The sequence below is a fragment of the Calonectris borealis genome, chromosome 20 (genome assembly GCF_964195595.1).
Source record: "Calonectris borealis chromosome 20, bCalBor7.hap1.2, whole genome shotgun sequence".
Taxonomy (NCBI): Eukaryota; Metazoa; Chordata; class Aves; order Procellariiformes; family Procellariidae; genus Calonectris; species Calonectris borealis.
In genome coordinates this window covers 8,380,718-8,402,380 of record NC_134331.1, presented here as the reverse complement: position 1 = coordinate 8,402,380, position 21,663 = coordinate 8,380,718, and the positions used below count along the sequence as shown (strand labels likewise).

At 46.8% G+C, this 21,663-nt stretch overlaps 1 protein-coding gene across 4 annotated transcripts in view; it reads left to right on the top strand.

Moving 5' to 3' along the window:
* The window catches only part of GAS7 (growth arrest specific 7), a 105,492-nt gene that overhangs the window by 26,656 nt on the left and 57,173 nt on the right, over positions 1-21,663 (top strand). The window contains exons 1-2 of one of the 4 annotated variants that reach the window (XM_075169748.1): positions 6,897-7,052; positions 12,327-12,447. In XM_075169748.1, the coding sequence (XP_075025849.1) occupies positions 7,020-7,052; positions 12,327-12,447 (154 nt within the window). In that variant the 5' untranslated portion in view covers positions 6,897-7,019. Of the gene's footprint in view, positions 1-6,896; positions 7,053-12,323; positions 12,448-21,663 lie in introns of those variants that run through there. The other 3 variants (XM_075169747.1, XM_075169745.1, XM_075169746.1) reach the window with 3 other exon arrangements.

The window sequence follows — 21,663 nt, the reverse complement described above, 5'->3', positions numbered from 1 at the left end:
TGCTGATGTCAGATGGAGCGGCACATCCCTCCTGAGCAGGGCAAGAGGAGGCTCCTGCCTCCTCCTGGCCTGCCCTGGCATGGGGCACATCCAGCCCAGAGCTCATGAAGTGCTGGCACTGCCTCATCGCCAGGCTTTTACCTTCTCCTGCCCATTCCCACTCTACCAAGCCATGGTGAAGTATGCTCAAGCATCCTCTTGCCTGGGGAAGTCTTAGGATCCAGGAGAGCCAGCTCATGGCAGCCTGTGGCAGAGCTCCAGGTCTCAATTCCTATTGAGGCAATAGGGCTGTGACTCAAGTAGCTCACGTCAAACTTTGTCACATCCTAGTGAGCCGAGTGTATGCGGCAGCATGTAGAGCTTGGGCATAGAAACATGAAACTGTGCTATCATCGGCTCTGGATCTCTTGAGAAATCAGCTTTGTCCCAGCTGGGCACATCCTGTTATATCAAGATCATGGTAGGAAGACACTATGGCTTCATTTCCTAACAACAGAAAGGTAGCAGGGCAAAGCACGCAGTGCGCTGCTTGTTAGTGACCCAAGCTGGCTGTACATTGGCAGATGAACCATTCCCAGACCTCCACAGCTCATATTGGAGATGGCAAATGTTAACTCTGTGAACAGCAAGAAACAATGGTGCTGAAAAGAAAACAAGAGGAACGGGAGAGTGCTAACTTCTTTATTTGTCTTTGGGAAGAAGAAAAAGGACTACAGATATTTCAGAGAAACTCCTTGACTGCTACAGGAAAACGGATTGCTGGGAGGGATTGCTCCATGTTCGAAGGAGGCAGTTGGATACAGCTGTGCTTGGGAACCGGTGAGCCCAATCCTTCCTGGCGTTCTTGCACTTGCCTTTTAACTTCTGTATAGTATATATGCTGACTTCCCATGAGGGTCTCCAAGGCCACATGTTGATGCTAAGATCTGCCTCATTTCAGTACCCTGTGCCTTACAGTTTAGGCAGATATAGCGTGTGAAGGTTTTTCTTAAACTGGTGCTGCTGAGCTGAGCTTCTGCACAAAGGCATGAACACAGAGATATGCTGCAATACTCCACCATTCCCCCAGGCCTATAACAGGGGATAGGCACATGTGAGGTATCTCTCTTCATCATTGCTTAGCTTTGTTTTGGATTGGTATTATTCCATCTCGGCTAACTGTCCTCTACACAGCACTTGGAAAGACGAATACCAAGGGCTAGGAAGTGCATGTGCACCGTGTTAGGGGCTGCTGAATCGGGTAGCCCACTGAAGGCAAGACTGCCACAGCTCCATATCCCCAGGTCCAGACAGTGGAGAGGCTAAGCATGTATTCCCAGTAGGTATACAACACAAACTCACATGCATGGTTCTTCTATATCTATACACATGGCCAGCCACACAGATCAACACAGACAGAAACACTCAGCACTCTTACAAACAGCACCAACAGCCTCATCCTGTTTCCCCTTTCTGGCTGAAAAAGGGTAAAGGTCTGTTAGTGGGGAATGCATACATATATACAATGTGGAGCCCTCCAGTAACTGGCCTGGGACAGTCTGTCCAGGAGCTGGCCCTGGATCCCAGTCTCCCCAGTTGCTGGTACCTGGTCATGCAACCCCTGAGACCGCAGTCCCACTCCAGCTGCCGGTTCGCAGGCCTCCTTGCACACACCAGCACACACAGACACATACTGAAGATCCTTCCAGTAACTGGATGTAGATACCACGTCTACCTGGCAGCTGAGCCATGAATCCTTTCACCTGACACACACAGAGACATGCATAAGCAAATGGGTCTCAGCCAACAACCAGAACTTATGGTCCCTACAGTAGTTGGCTTGGATCTCCTGGTCCCTCCAGTAGCAGCTCAAAGACCCTCTGGTCTCTCCAGTATCTGGCCAAGACTTATGGCTGTTTCAATACCTGGCTAGTCCAGCTTCATATGCACCCACATGATACACTAGTCCTCCAGTTGCTGGCACTGCAAACACACTGGCCCCTATGACTTGTGGTCCCCACTACAGTTGCTGGCAGTAATTAAATCTCCATGCATGCACATGCATACTGAATGAAGAGGCCCTTACCCAGGAGAACAGTTAGAAATGGATTTTAATAAGAAGACAGGACAGACTGCAGTGATCAGACTCGGGGCATGGACAGACAAATGTGATGACCAGCTGCCCATTTACACGCAACTAGCTCCCTTCATCCCCTTACCCCTCTGTTTTCACACACTGGTTTCCTCCCTTCCCCCACCTTTGTTTCTTCCCCTATCCATCCCTTGTCTTGTATAATCCCAAAATGCTCTTTGCCTGCATCCCAAGATGCTCTTTGCCTGCATCCCATAATGAGTTCCATCCCCTAGAGGCAGTGTCAGTCTTGAAGATGATCTAGAGAGCCTTTCCCTGGACTCATTGTGATGGTTTTCACCCCAGACAATGGGGCTGATTCTCTCATGCACAGGGAGGCTCCAGGCAGGGTTCTGTTTGTGGGATTAGGTTATCTCGGTTCCCCACCCATCATAGTCCCTCTGTGTTGCTGTTACTGTTCCTCTGCATTCGACTGTGTGCGGAGCTGAGCCCTTCATCACAGCAATCTGCCTGGTTGACCCTTTCTTGGCCAAGTGCACCTTTGGCCTCTCCAAAACAGATTTGTCCATTAAATGACCTTTTGTCCATTAGCACAGAAAGGAAAAACAAACTTGTATTTTCTTAGGGGGTGATTCTTGAGCTCCCTACGGGTATATATGCATTATACTTGCAGGGATACATGTGTGCGTGTAGCCATGGTCACCATGTTCTAGACAGGCTTTCTTACTCAGAGCAGACACCACTCCCATCTGGTTCAGGGTCTCCGGTGCCTGCTGTGAGGGTGGTACTTCGTTTCTCCTTTCTGGGTTGCTAATTCAGTGCCAGGATTCTACGCCATTGTCAGTTAGTGCTAAATACTGTCACAGGGTAACACTCACACCAGCTGTGAGCACACTGAAAAGGGAGCATAGGAAAGCGATGAACTTGCTTGGAGAGTGCCAAGAGCTCAGGCAGAACAAGAGGTGAGACAGCCAGCCGCCGGGCTGTCCTCCTCTGCAAACTGCGTTCACCCTCCTGCCACACCTGCTGCTCCCCAAATTGGGAGCCGACACAGGCTTTTTATTCTCTTTCTTGCTAACCACCCTCCCCAAATCAGGGCCCCACTCCCTTGCTCTTTCCCCACATTGAATTCCCCCCCACCCCATCTTTCTTACAGCCATTGCCAAGCGCCTCCCTGAACTGCTGCTTTGCCAGGGAGTGAGCATCGTCTGCAGTAGGATCTGGACCAGACCTGGTGCCATGGGTCCCATGAGACCCACCACAGGGGACAGGCTCAGCTGCAGCTCAATGCTGTGGCTTCTTCCAGACTGGCCCCTTATGTGGCTTCATGCACCAGGCCTATTTGAGAAGGAAGGGAGAGGACTGAGCTGCACTGGAGTTTCTTGGATTTTTCACCTCTGGTTCGACAGCCCCTGTTTTGAAGGGGTCTAGGCAGGATTCACGGAGCAGAGAATTTCTCTTCCCACCCATTTTGATCTCTCGCACAGCACTGAGCCAGAAAACATCACCCAGTCTGTCTCCCTGGGTCATGTATCCTTCAGAAGCAGTTTGTTTTTTTCCTAGTTTAGGGTACTGGCGGAGAAAAATACACCAGTCCCAGAAGGCTAATTCTCTGCAAACACAATGCTTTTCATGGATATTACCTTAAAGCAAAGTCCTGGGCACATACCTGCACCACAGCCAGGGACCTGGGTGGGAGAAGAGGGATGATTTTGGCAGCTGTGGATCTGGCTGGGAGAGCAGGCCCTCAGCGGGGAAGGTAGAGCTGGGTGGGAAGCATGCACACTGCATTTCAGAGCCAAATAGGAAATAGAGGGGTAGAGAGCTACAGGAGAGTTGGCCCCAGAGCAGAGACCCATGCACAAGGGCCACCTGGTCCTCCTCCTGGTCACAGCTGCAGTAGGTTGGTAGGAAGGTGGCAGAGGTGGCATCCAAGGCAACAATAGCTGCACAGAGATGCTGAAGTTATTTAGGAGGAAGAAGGAGTGAAGAAGACTTTGGCATGGCACAGAGGAGACTTATTAGGGCAGGGAGATTTTTAAGACTGGGAAAAATGAGAGCTGTCCTGCTAGACTGGCATGTGGGGTATGTGCTGGGCACAGCTCCGCCCACGGCTCCAGCCTGGCAGTGCAAGGAGCGCTCTGAGACGCCCTAACACTTGGCACAGGCAAAGGGACTGTTTCCCTTGGAGGAAGAGGGCTAGTATTACAGAAGATGGCCAGAGATGAGGCATGGTGCCCAAAGAAGAGGAATGCCACTGGCTGGGCTTTGGGGGCTGGAGGGGCAGCGGCATTGGCAGTGTCTTGCTGTGTTTCTGCTGCAGAGGCAGTGCCCGCAGGGCCACCCAGGGAGGGCGACTTGTCCCCAGCAGCCATGTGCCATCAGATTCAGCCGAACGGGAGCTGTGCTGGTTGCCATGACAACCGAGACAGGTCATATGACCCGTTCTGTTTTCTAAATATAAATCTGTTTCACACAGTGTATGTGACTCCATGGAAACCAAATGTTGAGCAAGAAAGATTGCATAAAAATGAACAAAATACAGAATGACTCAAAGTACAAGAGAGAGAGAGGCTGCGGGTAATGCTGGAGGGGTTCAGAGGTGCCCTGGGCATTCCTTTCACCAGGGCACACATTAGTGCAGGCATGCTGGTGCCCAGTCTGGGGAGGTGCTGCGGGGGTGCTTCTCAGTGCTGGGATCTTCATGCCAAACTTGGGATGGACATGAGTGTTGGTGTAGGCACCCCTGCCGCAAAGTGCTTCTTTCACTAGCAAATACTGTTTGCAGCATCAGCTATGTTCAAACACAGACCTCACTTCTTTGACTGCACCATGTCTGCCTTGGGTTGACACACACCTTTGCCAAGTTAGGTATTTATGAAAACTGCAGTTAGATAGAAACATAAGCTCAGTAATATCAGTACAGAGCAAGCTTTTCCCCACAGGACAGAGGGCTGTTCTGGTGCAGGTTCATATTATGGCAGTTTTTCTCTGCTGTGTCCTTGCATTGCTTCCTGCGGGGAGTTTCCCCTGCACATTTTGTCCCGCTTTCAGTCACCAGTAATCCTCCAGCTCTGGGCAGGACACTGCAGGGGAGCTGCTTAGCTGGACCCGTAGCCTTTCTTTGTGCTGTTGCATCTGCAGCAGAAGTGCAGTGTGACTCTGAGCGAGTGGCAACGGCAGGTAAATGTCCTGACACCGCATTTAATTCAAACCTTTCCTACACCTAGAGGCATCCTCTTCATTTGCTCCAAGGCTGGATGCTCTGTTGAAATAGGATCATAAAATCATAGAATAATTTAAATTGGAAGGGACTTTTGGAGGTCTCTGGTCCAACCCCCTGTTCAGAGTTAGATCAGGTTGCTCAGGGCCTGCATTTGTGGTTTTGGGATTGTTTTGCTTTACCTTGGGTTGTGTGTTCGGGAGAGGCCCTGGGCTGCACTCTGCCGCAGCGCAATGCGAGCTAACACATCTTCAGGGAGCTGAGGCTTTTAAGTGCACAGATGTTTCCTCCCTAGGATCCCTCTTTGAAGGGGAATGGGGATTTCCTGCAGTTTGAAAATGGGAAGTGATTTTCCTCTATTGAGCAAGGCTGAACTTGTCTCAGGGGATCAGTCAGCATGGGATGGACTGATGTGTGTAGGCCCTTCACTCCCTGTTGCCTCACTTTGCTGTATAAAACCCCTTCTGGCCTTCTTTTTTCCATCATTGGGAGGGGATCACATTGCCAGGTGGTCTTCCAATGGAACAGGATGAGTTGGGCTGCTGCTAACTTGATCAAGAAGAGCGAGAAAGAAAGGAAAAACAAAATAGTCAGAAAGAATAGGTGGAGTGGGAGAGGCACCCCCACTGCCTCTCTGCTGGACATGCTGCCCTGTTCTGAGCTGGCTCAGCTAGACAGCAAGTGCCAGGGCTTCAACGTGCAGGCCATAGCTGGTGCTCTTTTTTGCATGGAGCATCCACGATATCTGACCCAGTTGTCATTCTCTTCAGACATGCTTGTAGACAATCTGTGCTTAACAGCGCACAGATGAAACACTGTTCCCTGGTGAAGAGTGTCACCTCTGGGTAGGTTGTGATGCTGTGGGATGGCTGTTCTGTCCACACTGGTTGTCGGTCTCTCCCTGACATCCCTAACCCAATGCCTGTGGATGCGGAGGGAATGGGCCACAGGTAATGGTCAGGTTCACGTGGTCTGCCCTAAAAAGCATATCCTTCTGCCTCTTGTCAGTGTTGGTGTCCTGGACTAAGATCTGCGGTTACTTCATACGCTCACCTTTGCTAGCTCTCTGGCGCATGGTTTGGTGCTGAAGAGCTCCAGTGCCCTCTCTGCTTTGAGATGCCTTTTGCATTTGCTGCTCATTTCTGGTTCCTTTCTGCTATGTATATATCAGGAGAATCCTGTCCCTATGTTTCTGCAGACAGCAAATGAAAACCATCACTTATCATGGAGAATGAGGCCTGTTGGTGGCTGGCTCTTCTCTACCCCTGCATGTACCCCTGCTATATGGACTTCTGATCCTAGGAAGTCTCATAGGAGGGAAGTGTTTGTGTTCTTGGCTTTGAATGTTTTGAGAGATACTTTGGTCCCTTTTCCAGGCAGCGAATACAGATGCAGGAGGATTTCACTGGGGTCACATGTTCTCTGCTCTGCTCACATTGTTCAGATTTCCTGTTTCCTCAGCAGTGTGTTGCAGACATCCTTTTCAGGTCCAAATCTGCCTGTCCACCGCCATGCAGCGGCTGGTGACACTCCCCGAAGTGACAGTGAGGGGAGTGGCGTGTTTCTCTCGGCTCAAAGGCACTATGTGAGTTGCAAGATTTGGAAGGCAGAAGGGATCGCTAGCCGACCCAGCCCAAGCTTCTGCACCACCAGGTCAGGGGCTTCAGGGTGCCATCTTTTTCTCTGGAATAGAGCAGATCTTCTACAAAGAGGCACTTAATCCTGATGGAGGAGCTACAAAAAGTGCACAGCCCCCTGGTAAGCCATTCCAGTCGATACTTATCCTCATGATTGGCAGATTCTTTTCAGTCTGAGCTTGTCTAGTTTCAACTTCCAGTCACTGTCTGCTGTTCTGTTTTTGCTGGTTCATAATGTTCTCTGCTGATACCGAAACCTCCGCTCCATGTAGACAGTCCTTTGTTGTGATTTACGGTTCTCATGAACTATCCTGGCAATAATTCTCCTAAAAATAGGAACAAGAGATCAAATTAATAGTACAGTCTTGTCGAGCCGTCTAAGGAAGAGGTGTGCAAGCAGAAGTGCCTCACTTTTCTTGTGACATGTGGTTGGGCACAGGGTGTGTCCTGGTAAGAGCTGGATTTGGGGAGAGGTTTGAAGCCTGTCTGGCGGTGCTCTGCCAGCTGTGGAGCTGGGCTCTTGAACACCATCTGCCGGTCGCTTCCCATCTCCGTGATGTCTCCTGGCCCCCGTCTCTGACTCATCTCGGCAGCAGAATTGCCTATCATTATATGCCAGGTTAGCCTGAACTTCTCCCATACAGGTGTGCAAACTGTGCTGATACCAGGAAGAAGGGACTGCAGAGGGTCTGGCTAGGACAGGGTTGTGTCTGCCGGGAAAAACAGAGTGAGAAAGTCTCTTCTGTTACTCAGATCTCCTGTTTTGACAAAGAAGGGACGATGTGCTGCCACCATGGCCTCCATAGCACTCTCATTTCTGAAAGGATGTGCTGCTGAGTGTGCCAAAACTATGAGGTACTTAATCTGTGACACATTATAGAGCCCAGCCCCATATGCTACTGCCCCACACCATCTATCCCAGAGCCTCCTTGTATCTCTGCTTCAATGGGTGTAGGGTGGTGAGCAGTAGTGGATGAAGCAAAGTTTCGTTTCTTCTTTGATTCCTCCCCTATGCCATTTTCGGTTCCTCTTTTGCCCATAGAGTATCAGTTTGGAGCAGAGCTGCTATAGGAGTAGGAATTCAAGTGTGCGTGGGAGGGGATTGCACTGGGACCAGTTAGGTGCTTTAACACAGAGGATCTTCCTCTGCAGTCCCCATGGGGGAATAAAGTCTTGCCCAACAGTGAGCTGCTGTTTAGGATCACATTCCTCTTCAAAACAAAAGGAAGAAATCCACACATCCATACTCCGCACACATCCAAGCAAACCATTGCCCCATTGTTTACAAGAACTTCTGCATTTGGCAGTGCTGGGGTTTCCCTTATATTTAGTCCTCTTGACCATCATTGATAGGGACTACTGTACTCGCAACAGTTCTTTATTAGCAAAATCAGAAGCAAAGATAGAAATATTAGTAACTCAAAAATAGAATTAGCAACTGCAAAACATAATGCTTGTGTGCTTTTTTGAAGTGATATGCATTTTGGCAGGAACTATAGCTAAAACATTGGCTTAACTTTGGTCTTTATACTATTTCCATCCAACATTTGCTGGTGTCCACTCTATACTGTCTACATCCATGTCTTGGCATAACCTTTATTTAAGATAAAAACCATGGCACCTGCCTGTAAAAGACCTCTGCTTTTCCTGCAGACCATCAGGGACACCTGAAGCAACACTGAAAAAGTGACTCAAAGGATGTTGGGGCAATTGCAGAGCTTCTTTTAAGCAAACCAGCGGTATCTGTCCTTGCAGGGTACTGGTGCTGACCATGTGAAATGAAGTAGTACCATGGGCCCCTAAAGTGAGCTGAACCTAGTCTTGACCTACTTGGTACATGGGATCACTATAGGACCATATTAAGAAAGAAGGGTAGCAAGAGTGGATAGGACTTCAGTTCCAGAAGGGAAAGAAGGTGTTAAGGACAGAAATGGCGAGCGTGCAGTAAAAATGTGTGAAATTCTGTACCTTCTAGATTCTGGAACAGAACCCAGGGTTGGATTATCCCAAATTCCTCTTTATGGGATGATCATGCACAGCAGAGATAGTCTGGTGTAACTTTGTTATCTTCAAGGCCAGAGATCTGTGCAGTGAATCTGAGGGACCCAACCTGCTGCCAAATTCTTCATGAGCTGGTATACTCCTACACTGCGGAATTTCTTTTTTCTTCAGTGTGCTTCTGCAAACAATAATGGGGGGGCATTAATGGAGATGATGGAGAGAGTTCAGGAGCTGTCCCAGGATTTGTCCCAGCACTCTGTGCTATCCCTTGGAATATGCTGAGAGAGAATGGTTTTGTGGTTCAAAAAAAATAGCTTGGGGCTATCACACTTTCCCTTCTGATCTGACCTTCTCTGCATGTGTTACTTGATCTTGAATCTCTGAATGCCTTTTAGCCCTGGCTTTCTCACCAGACCTACTTGTGTTTTGGACAAGAACTGTGTATGGGTAAGGTGCAAGAACAGCCCCTCAGAAGGTAGTTGTGGAGGCAGAAATGAACCAGTCACCTTCTTAGCTGTCATTACAATTACTGGGGTGATGGCGCTGGTCAGACATACTCTTTCCAAGAGTTCTTTTTCTTCCCAGTGTTTCATTACATTAGGTGGAACTGTAGAGAGGGGTATCTGTGGGAGAAGTGAGATGGAAAAGCTCCCCTGCATGGCAGGTCACAGGAGCTGAACAGGACCAAAAAGAAGCATGCACAAAACAGCTTTTGTTTGTAAGGTCCGCGTGATAAAAGTATGTGTCAGTACCATACACCCATCCACTGGTCTGCATCACCTGCACAAGCAATAAGATGCTTCCAGGGATGTCATGCCTAGGAAGCATGCAGTGAGTTATTTTCAGTCTTGACTGAGAGTAAAACCAAACAAAAGGATGATGCTGGATATCAGGGCCATACTGCGGGTGTCAGGGCTGCGTGAGCAAGTTTCTGGTGGTGCCAGGACATGGCTGTAAAGAATTGGAAATAAGTACGTGGTTGTTGGAGCCATGTTAGCAGTGGCATTACATAGTGAAACAAGGCACTTCCATAAACACCCATATCATGTTGGAGAAGAATTCAGTAACCCAGAGGTAAAACTGGCATAGCTTAATTTTTCTGTCATATTCATGAGTTTTAATGTTTTCATTAGTAGGATTCAGAGCTTTCACAGAAAGCTATATGAAACAGAGAGGTGTTTCAGTGGCATGTATGAAGGGGTGCTGCCCCTGTGATCACAGAACAGGCATGGCTGTGCTAGCTTCCCTCAGACAAGAATTTCATTTAGTGCATTTCTGGCAATAGTATAACACTAACAATAATGAGAACTTGAGCCTTTGCACAGGCTAATGTGTAAGAGAAGTTTTCACTTGCATCCTAAGCTGAGATCAGCAAAAAAAAAAAATCAAATAGTAACCTAAAGTGTGAAAGCTTCTGCTTTCTCACACGTGCAGCAGGGTGAGTGGAACTGTAAATTGATTTGATTAAACCTTACAGAGCAGAAACACGGGGGGTAGGAATAGATGGCGGAGATCCTACTGATTAATTCTGCATACCCCTCTGCTAGTCATAGGCACGCAGAGCATGGGATTTGAGTCATACACCTGGTAGACTCCCTTAGTATCTCCCGAGCTAACTTGTTAAATTCATCTTGGGCCAGCTGAGTCTCCCAGGCTCTATCTCTGCTCAAGGAGAGGAGCTAAAATCTGAACTAGCATAGGCTCTATCTGTGCTGTAGCAGTGAGACAGTATCCATCGCACACTGGCCTTGGGTTCATATGGCTGCCTTGCAGCCTGTGACCTGTCTGTGCAAGTACGCTTGATGAGGCATGAATGCAAGATCATTCTCGAGTTCAGTGCCTCTTGAGAGCCATTGTAATCAGAGTTTTCTGAAATTGAAAGGAAACATAAAATAGACTTTTGGCTCCAAAATCATTAAATGTCCCTTTTATTCTGGGTTGGAGCAGAGTTGGAATTTCACTCAGACACTGAATGTGTAGGAGGAGGACACATGACAGGTTTCTTTCTGATGGTATGGTTCATATGTCTGTCAATGTTTGAACATTATATGCAGTCAGATGCTGAAAATCTGCCTGTCCCCTGGATGTGACTGTTTGTGAATCAAGTGCAGTCACTTCAGACCTGTCCCCCACCATGTCAGAAGGCATTTCCTGGATAGAGATTAGCTTTGATGGGATAAATAATTCCATTTCACACATTTTTCCTTGTTCTTTTATATTTCTTCCTTTGAAGGCAATGCAAGCAAGCAAACAAAAAATGAGTACATTGCATGCCTGGTTTGCCTTAGGGAATGTGGAAAGGCAAAGTGGAGCTTTCTGGAGTTCATAGCCACAGCCTTGTAGGGCTGCAACTGGCAATCTTTGGCCATGCATCTTATCTCTCTACCTTTGCCTTATTCAGTGTTCCCAGTTGAAGGGACCAGACAGGGTTCATGCCTCCTTTGGGATGAAGCCCTCTTTGCCTCTCACATCAAGCAGCTACTGTATATCCCAAGCTACCAAGCAACAACCAGAGCTACCTGGAAGAGGGAAATAGTTCAGGTGATGCAATGTAGTGCAGACAATTACTTGCATTTCAGCTTCACCTCTTTGTTTTCCTTACACCCTGAATCTGCACTGAGGCTTGCAACTGAGTTGGTGAAGAGATGTACAGCTGAGGTGGCACTTGAACCCTGATAGCAGTTCTGTGTGTGCCTGGAGAGCAGGTGACAGCATGACGCTCATCTCCTGCTGTTCCTAATAGTCTGGATCACTCCTAGTAATCTGGCTCCTAATGATCCTGTATCTGGATGATATGGATCTAGATTAAATCTAGATCAGTAATGTATACATTGCTAATTACATGGATTATTAGTATATAAGCAGCATACTGATAAATTTACTTCAGCACACTACTCCTATAGGCAACATGGCTCTGCAGTGTTTCTTCTTGAAAATGTCTGAAGGTGATCGTGCCCCTGTAAATTAAATTGGGCAGCACCTCCATGACCAGTGCTTTGACCCACCAGTATATATATATTTACATGAAAGTAAATGAGTGCCAGATGCATGCCTTTCTTTGTCAGACATTCGATTATTTTATGCTTTGCATTTTACTGCTTCACTAGAGTCATTTTCTTGGACAGGTCCAGGTGCTCATGGGACATGAAATACAAAAGGATTTCATTTCTCTCCCAAAGGATGTTCTGTGTAGCCAGTGCTCCAAGGGAGGATTGCTTCATGTTCTGGATGAAGCTAGGACAGATGAGAGCGGAAATGGACTGAAAGTCTTTGGGTGTATTGCGATCTCTAGAATGCCAAACCACATGGTCCCTTTCTAGATGTGTGTCTGGTTAGACTTTACATTATCTAGATATTGACTTAATAGGTTGAGTTTTTTTCCTTTTCTCAGCAGAAACCCAGAAAGGCAACTCCTCAGACAGGAGAAGATACCTTGAATGGCCATCTCCCCCCCGGCTGGCAGAGCTATATGTCTCCCCAGGGCCGAAGGTACTATGTGAACACCTTCACGAATGGTAAGTGGGAGTGGGGGCTCCAGTAAATGTGCCACCCTAGCAGTACAGATCTGTTGCAGGAAATTGTCTCTCAAGTTGATTTTGATGACAGAGTAGGCTTAGAGTCAAAGGAATTAATATGACCCTGCCACCATATGAAAGAAAATAATTATAAGAAGATATAGCCTTCTGATCCTCTGTCATCTTAATTCTGACCATTGGAAGATATCTGAAGCTTTTACAAAAGACAGAGAATGTAAAGTAGAAACACCCCTGCCATAAATGTTTTAGAATATAAAACACTGTTAAGGAGATAATTTTTACCACATTCCTTATTTCCTTTCCCTTTAGCTGGAGATATTTATGTCTGTATATGTATATATATGCAAAGTAGTTTGATAGAATGTCAGGTATCACTGAAGCACCATTAGGGGAAAACAGAAATAGTTAATTGAAAAGTTGCTCAAGTCAGAGTCAACTTGCCCATGGAGACAAGGGAAGAAAAACACATGTAATGGGACATCAAAGACAGAATTTTCAGTCTATATTTGTGTGTTTTATTCACTGTCGTGCTAGTAGAGAGGCAGACTTAATTTACGATCTTATCAGCTGCTCAAGACCTGTCAAACTTGTACCACCTCTGGCTTACCTAAGACTCTGTGACTACCTGCTTTTCTTGTCATGAGCTCAGAACAGCGTTGCAAAACAGGGACTTGTGACCAGCAAAACCAGATTTCTGTAGCAGAAAGAATGACAGAATGACAGAGGAGGAAAGGATAGCAGGAGTTTACCTTGTTCACAACGGAGTCAAAGCCATCAGGAATGACCACTGGCGTTCCTCTTTCTGACTCGCTGTGAGTGCAAGGAGAGCCATGGGCTGTCACAGTGCACCTCATGGTCCATTCAGGGACTGATGTGTTTTATTTCAGAAGCCTTTGACCTAGAATTTGGCCAAGTCATTATTTACTGAGTGAGTTCTATGCACTGACATCTCATAGGACCCTCCAGAAGGCACATTGCCATTAAACACTACCTTCATTTTCAAGCATAGTCTGCTCTGGCTCATGGGCAGCATCCCCTGCACAGCTGGGGAGATCAGTAGGAGTTAGATACCCTGTCCCCACTGCAATTCAGAGGTGGGTGAGAGGTGATTAAACTCAGTCCTGAGCTATCATGGTGATGGACCCTTACTCACATGCACTGGGTTGAGGTCACATAAAACCAGTAAGAGGCAGAGCCTGGTTTTTATGTGAGAAAAGCTCTTGTCACAGGAACCCTACCCCAGAAAGGTAGATGGCCTGGACTCAGTTTCTCCATAATGTCAGGCAGCTTTTTACTTTCCTCACAAAAGTTACAGACAATATAATAAGGGCCAATAGCCACACTCTGCTTGGTAGGTCCAGGTCAGAACTCAGGAAAGTGATTTTCTCTAGGAAGGCAGGATACCCCTGGCAAAGGCTGACGAGGGAGGTGGTGGAATCTCCATCCTTGGGAGATCTCAGAACCTGGCTAGACAAAGCTGTGGCTGACCTGATCTGTTGTTAGCAGTGATCCTGCTCGGAGTGAGTAGCTGGGCTGGAGACTTCCAGAGGTCACTTCCAACCAGTCCTTCTCAGGAGAGTGCCCAAACCACCTCTGGTTGTGCTCTCAGCTACTGCAATGGGATTGCTATGCAGCAAGAAATACGGTTCTCAGAATAACAGAGAGAGTAGAAGTGGGATTTCTGTGCTCTGGTCCTTGCGTTAGGGAGCACTTATTCAAGTTCTGTTTAGATGAGAAAGCTCCTCACCAGAGTAGTCCTAAGCCCAACTGGCTTTGAAGTTAGCCTTGCTCTTGTTTCTTGTGCTGGACTCAAGAATCCTGCATTTCTGAGCCTCCCACACCTTCCATGAGGGCTGTAGCCTTTTGTGAGACAACAGGATTCTCCTGCAGCATGTACAGGGGCTCTCTGGCCCCTCCACTCCTCCAGCTTAGCTGGTGTTCCTGACAAGCTCAGTTTCTCTCAACCTGCTCATTTGGAACATGCTGCTGCCTGAAAGTCTTCTAGCTGTGTAGATACTGTTTTTTGTTAGTTTATCCGTTTGATGATACTGCTTGGGAGTATTTTTGCTCTAGTTTGGCTATATTGCACTATCAGATTCACATCCCAAATGCCTGTGCTTCCTCAAAGTGGATTATGTGCCAAAGAAGTGTCACCTGTGGTGTCATCTAGGCCTCAGACAAAGCAGAAGCTGAATGCAACCTCCAGGCCTTTCTGTTGAAGTGTATGATGAAGCTTCATCCAGCCTGGCATGAGCAGCTGCCTGGACACTGTTTTGATTTAATCTGACTAATTGCCTCTGACCTTTGTCCCTGCAAAACTGGTAGTGCAGGACTATACATAGGCAGATTGTCAAGTCTCATGTTGGATATGCAGTTTCTTCCTTGACTGTGCTGCAAAGTTGGACCTGCTGAGCCATGCAGTCACCATAAAGTCACGTTTGGCATGCAAGTGTTTCAAGACCTCCTCTGGAATCTTCAAAAATTCTCTCAATTTTTTTTCTACCACGGGGAAGCCTGGGTGTTCAGCAGCTTTCACACAGTGACTCACAAAGTGGCTGGCTGACTGCATGTTGACTTGCTGTAAAACCACTGTAGGGGTGACAGCCATTGCTAGAATGTACATCTGGTCTCAGCTGAAAGAGGAGGGACATTGCTAACCCATCAGGAAATACTGTAGACCCTGTGCTCATTGCTTTCCCATGGTCTTTCCCTTCTGATGCCACAGCTGAGACGGTCTGAAATGATGCTTTGTCTCATCCCCCACATATGCAGCAGGAGACTGTGAGGGGTCAGGGAATACTGCTTTGTGTGCTGATGGCAATAGTGCCTCCCCAGAAGGGCATGAGCACTTCTCTTGCTAGGATGTGCATGTACACTGCACATCCTGACAAACCGTATTGGTAACTTCTTGCTGGACAGAGGTCCGGCTTCAGCGGGGTTGATGAAGCATAAGCTCTTTTAGAATATAGCATAGCATGGGAGTAACAGCTGTGGGATCTGTCCATGCAGCCCAGCAGAATCTGGATGTTGAGTCTGTCTAGGAGAGAAAGATGTTAGAGATTACTCACCCCACTACTGTTGTATCTGGTCTCAACCAAATGCCAGCAATGTTCTACATGTATTAATCCCATATAGATGGGTGCAACAAGTATACCTGATAATGTACAGACTATTACAAAATACAAGATTCTGTGTAAGATACATTTCATAGTTAAACATGCCAGTGAGTCACTAGAGGGAAGAAAAGGGAACTTCTCGAGGCAACAAAGTGTTAACCAGTCAGTCAAACAGAGTAGGTCCCACCCATCTGAGGAAGAAATATTTACATCTCCAAGGGAGTGAAGCAGTCCTTATTTTAATGAAGTCAAATGGCCAAACTATCTCCTGGACAAGGAATAAGTACTGTGAGATTCAGAGTGAAAGATTAAATCTGTCTGAACCCCCTTCAAAGGGCTTGAGCCTTCCCCAGTGAAGGAGCTTCCCAGAGCTGTCTCATGAGTGTACATTGAGATGCAGACTTTCTCATGGAGGGCTCTCCTTAACAGATGCAACAAGGCGTAAGGTATGCTTGGAGAAGGAAGCTCTTTGTAGCATCCTGCCAGGAGAGGATAGCACTTCAGAGCGATAAGGGAATGAGAAAGAACTTTCTGGTTATTTTTAGTCTAAAAGTGGTTTAATTGTGGTTTTCTTTTTTTTTTTCACTTCTGTCTTTCACAAGCATCTGTAACTGCTTTGCTGAAACTAGATGTTTGAATAAAGTATTTTATTAGAATTGTACATTAATAGAACTGCATTGGAAGGTGAGTTTAAGGTAACTTGGATAACAGCAAGGCACCGTTCACTGAAGGTTATGGTTTCAGTTGGGGGACCTCAGCCAATACACTGTCTGCTCAGCCCTACCAGGGCCTTCTGCTTCATGGACTACATGGAGAGCTGGCACCAGAGGGGTGGACCCTCTGACACGCAAGAAAACACTGGGACACATACTTGGATCGTAAGGTTTTCCAGGAACCTTGTTACACTGAGCTATAGTGAAAAATGAGTGTTTCTTTTCCTCCATTTGGAGCTTTCTGTCAGAGAGGACTTCAGTTTTCAGTCCCAAAGTGGAAGGAGGCTCTGACTTCAGAGAAATTTAGGCGTGTCCCTGTGTATGTCTCATGTCTCCTGTTATCAGGATCTACAAAGCTTCCTATTCAACAGGAAGAAACATGAAATAGTCCTAGAAAGGCTCTGTGGTTGCTATCTGTGATCGACCAAAGGTAGGTTCCCTCCCAGGCTCCTCTGGAATGCTCTGTGGAGTTTCCTTCCATTTGCAGGTGCAGAATCTGGACCTGGATCAGAATCACCCTGCCAAATCAAGAGTGTCTTCTTCAGGTGCTGAAGCACCAAGTTTTCTAATGACTGTACAACTTAAGCTTTGTTATAGTGGCTTGTACTTTATGTAGCCTTTTTTTTTTTCCTTGAAATTTTTGAATCCAAGAAGGGATTTCTGTATCTCAACCATGGTGTGAGCTCTGCTTGCTGAGAGAGCATGGTTTCAGAGAGAATAAATATGTCTGGTTATTCTTCTAGCTTACAGCAGGTCTCTCTGGCTGCTGTGGAGACTGTTTTTAATGCCTTTTTTTCCTCTTATTTTAAATAACTTAGAATATCCGTCCTGCTCTGTGCTTCTCCTACCCACTTGAAGCTGAGCCAGGCAGTGGAGCTGAAGTAGAGGGAAGAGGCTATCTACTTCTACTCAAGCATGCAGAAATTTGAGAGGAGAAACTAATAACTAGAAGCACAGAGCTGTTCAGTGGACAGAGTGGGAGATGCTAGAGCTCTTTCACAGGTAGTGATTTTGGGGAAAAAGTAGCCAGAAAGTGAGTGGAAGGAACATGACACAGAGCATCCAGGAGTATCCTCAGTTCTCCTCAGCTGGAGCCCTGCTAGCAGTTCCTTTGAGCTCTGCCTTGCCCATGTCCTGTACGCACCCTGGGGACCCTGTCCAGCCGCTTCCATCCAAGGATGCAGCTGCTGAGCCTCCACCAACAGCGTACTGCTGCAGGAGCTGTCTCTGATCCCACCTTTTCCAGAGTCCAGAGGTACCCAGACTTGGTACCTCTTGTACCATGCCACTACACTTAGTTAATTGCTAGAGTGCTACATTGTGGTTTTTCCTTCAGGGCTTATGTTACGTAGCAAATGCAGCGCTGCATTTTTGGTTGAACAGCGCTCTGCCAGGGCTCCTGGAGCACTGAAGCCCACAAATCCATGCTCTTGCTTTCTTTTTACACATGTAACATATCCCTTAAGCATTGCTATTATGCATCCTCCCTCTGGTTGTCCCTTCCATCATATGTCTTTCATGCATGAGGTAGAAGACAGTCTTCTCTCAGCCGTATGCTAAGCATAAGCTCCAGGCATTGGATTCACTGTTCTTTTAAATGTTGTATTTGGACATCCTTTGAGTGGCATGTCCTTCTCTTGCAGCACTGCAGCTGTCCTGTGTGCCCAACCAGTTGCCCTGTCAGTCAGTGGGAGGCATATCCCAGAGCAGGGTGGGGATATTCACCAAGCTCAGGGCTGTGGCTGAGCCCTGGGTTGGGTAAGAGCACAACAGAGCATCCTCCTGCCCTGTTCTGGGGTGGGTGCCTTTCTGAAGGTGGGTGCTAGCAAAAACAGGCTTTCTTGGCAGGTTCATGGCAGTTTTAGTACTTCCATCTTTGACAAGCAGTGGTGGGAGGAGGTACGTGCCCTCTCATGTGGTAGGATTGTTGCTAAACATTTATACAGTCTCCGGAGGGAAGGTCTTTGAGCAGAGACTCCACGCGCAGGAAAGGCAGCTTATTTACAGGAAGACAGGTCTTAAAAGCAGCAAAGGCAGTTTGAAAGCTGGCTAGAGGGAAAATAACTAAAGGGAAAGGGAACCGTAGTTAAATTACAATAACATGGTGCAAAACTGCTTGGCAGATCATACTTAAAGCATGGTAATCAATGGTCCCTTGTCAAGTTTGCAACGAAGGAAATCCTGCAGGGATCTGTCCGAGGCTTCATTCTAGTCAGTATTTCCACTGATGAATGGCATGTTGACATTGAGAGTACTTATTCAAATGTTAACTTTAACTGAAGCTGGGAGAGAACATGGTGAGCTGCACAGAACAGGCTCAGAATTCACAATCATCCTGCAGCTGGGGGCACACACTGGAAAGAGTAGGATGCCATTCAGTAAAGATTGGAGATTTCATCAGAAATAACTAAGTGCCAAAGACAGGCAATGGAGCAGTTTACAGACAAAGATGTAGGGGCTCTGGAGAATCTAAAACGGAGTGTGAGCCAGCAGTGTTGTGTTAGTACAAAAACAACCAGCATTTTCCGTTGTATAAATAGGAATGTTGTCTGTGCGGCATGAAGTAAGCCTCCAACTTTACAAGGAAATTATAAAGTCTCAGCTGGAATATTTTATTTTGTTTGGGCTCTACATTTCAGGAAAGATGTGAGCCAGTTGGATAAAGCCCAGAAGAGACTAGCAAGAATGATGGGAGATGTGGAAAATGTGGCCTGTGGGCAAATGTTAAGAGATTGGGGCTGTCTGCCCTAAGAAAGCAAAGACATGGATGGGGACATGAAAGTAGGCTTCATAAAAGTAGGCCCAGGTGGAGCTGCCGCAGGTGCAGATCTTGGTGGTAGTAGCAAATATTCAAACAAGAGCTTTGAAGGCCGAAGTGGAGCAGAGTTCCACGTGAACAGCAGTTGAACTGTTGCGGAGAAGACCGTTTGCAATGCCTGTTGTGACTAGAAGACACAGTAACACACTTCAGTTGCAACAAGGACAACTCTAACTCTTCCTAGCTCTCTAAAATAGTAGAGTGTGGGAGTAGGGAGTTGCCTGGGAGTCTGTATCACTGGAGGTCTCTAAGAGCAGGTTACGCAAAACCGTGAAAAATCACGTTGGCCTTGCTTTGGGGCACAGCAGGGACAAAATTACTTCCTGAAATCCCTGTCAGGCCTGTTTTTTCAGTCTGTAAAGCCTAACCTATATGAAAAATATTTATCAATGTAGAGGATGACAAATGCTTGGGACTCACATGGGAGTTGTTCTTTATTTGGTATCTTTGTGTTTCCCCAATTTTTACGTACATCACATCTAACTAGTCTGTTGTCACTCAACTGCCGGTTTGATTTTTCTGGTTGTCTAAGTCAAAGAATCTTAATATGAGTTCAGAGGAACATCTACTGTGCTTCATTTCATGTGTACCCACTTGCACCTGTGCTGAATATTCCCATTGTGCTTTGGGACAGATCCTGCTCCTCCCTGGACAATCCTGCCCTCATGCTCCCCAGGGAAAGGCAGGATTAGCCAGTGTGCAGGGCAGCAGCAGCCGGTGGGCTTTGTGCCGTGCAGTCAGTCTGCTGGGATGGGTGCACGGCTGGGAGCAGGGAGGAGACACGGCCTTTGAAGAAGGTCAGCAAGCAAAAGCTATACAAGTTTTGGTTCAGTGGGGCTCTGTGCTGCTCCTTAGCTGAACCCTTTGTGGGTTCTGCTCCCTCCTCCTGAAAACAGGAGGTGTTGGATTACTGGTCTATCCAACAAATTGCCTTTCTGAACATGCCTGGCACTGCACCATCTTGCTTCACCAAGCAAACGTCACCATTTGCTTCCTTCCTCACACGGTGCAGAAGCCTTTTTTTGAATTAAATAGGTTTTTTGCTCTGGTGCTTGAGCTATTCAGAGATGGGAACTGAAGTATGCATTCCCATTCCTGGGGATGGGAAATGGGATTTTAGGGGCAAGTAACATCTTGATTCTTCTGAGCCTTCAAAATACGACAGAACCCTCCCCCCATTGATATTATTGACAACTGTTTCCAGTGGTTAGTGTCCTTCCACACTGTGATCATCTGCCTGTGCCATCCATACATCTTATCTGACCATAATAGTATTTCCAGCATGCGTGGTGTTGTGTGATCTAATTTTCATTGTCTTTATGTGAAAAACACAAGGAAACTGGTTCTTAACTGGAAGGAAATAGATTTTATAAGACAGTGCTCTTATGTGGAAAAAAGATGTTAGAAAAATCTGTAATGAAAGAATTGGGGTAACTCTGTATGGAGCAAATAGATTTGCACAGGTAAATGAGGCAGCCGACAAAGACAGCACATTCCTGTCTATCTCAACTTGATGGCCCAACCAGATAAACACTCCACATTTATCATCCTTTGAAACTGGTTGGACTCAATCCTGAAACCATTTTAAAGGCCTCTAACCTGTAAATGGTCTGCAGAATGAAGCCCAAGAGAATTTGAATATACCTAAAATTTGTTTTCACAGTATGGCCTGCTGTAGGAAGGTTGAGTCTGCATCAGTTACATTACAGTTAGGATGCCTGGCATCTATCTTGTGCAACATCCAAGCTTGTCATGTCAAAACATAAGGAAGAGGAGAGAGATGACAAGCCACTCTAAAATGCCTGGAAGACCCTTCTCTGTAGCAGTCATGGTCCTTATTTTGCATCATTAACTCTGCAAGGAGTCCTGTGCTGTCTATTCATTGACTGTAAGGAGAGCTTCAGTGACAATACTGACTCCACAGACAGGTAAAGCTGGCTGTAGTGAGTCTCACCAGAGACCAGAGCTTACAGCCTACAACTGAAGGGGAACTTAAAAAATGTCCTCAGTTTCCTTGCATGGGATTACTGCCCTTTACTACTCCCATAGCAGAATGCAGTCGTGATGGTGTCAGCAGGCAGGGAGAGGGCTGCACGATGAAACAGTCTCCTCCTGTCATATGGTGAGCACACCTCCCTTCACACCCAAAATACCTGCCTTGGCTTTCTTCCCCAACAGTGTGTAGGATGCATAGGACATCTGTAAAATGCCTCACCCCATTTCTACACTTAGTTCCTACAGCTGTTGCAAATACCCAGGCATGCTCACACATGCACACAAACGCACATCTGCACATATACTCACACTTCAGAGGGACAGCACTTTGGGGGAGATTCAGTGTCTGAAAAGCTGCAGTATTCCTGGGTGTTATTTGAATAACAGGAGCTGGAAGGCCAGGCCAATAGCTCTGCAAATCAGACCAGGGCAAAAATATTTATCCAGGGGCAGGAAGCCTTGTCAGGTTTAGGAAATATCAGAAATATCAGAAATATGACCTGTTGGCATAGCAATGATTGAGGAGACAAATATGACTTTAGATACCTTCATT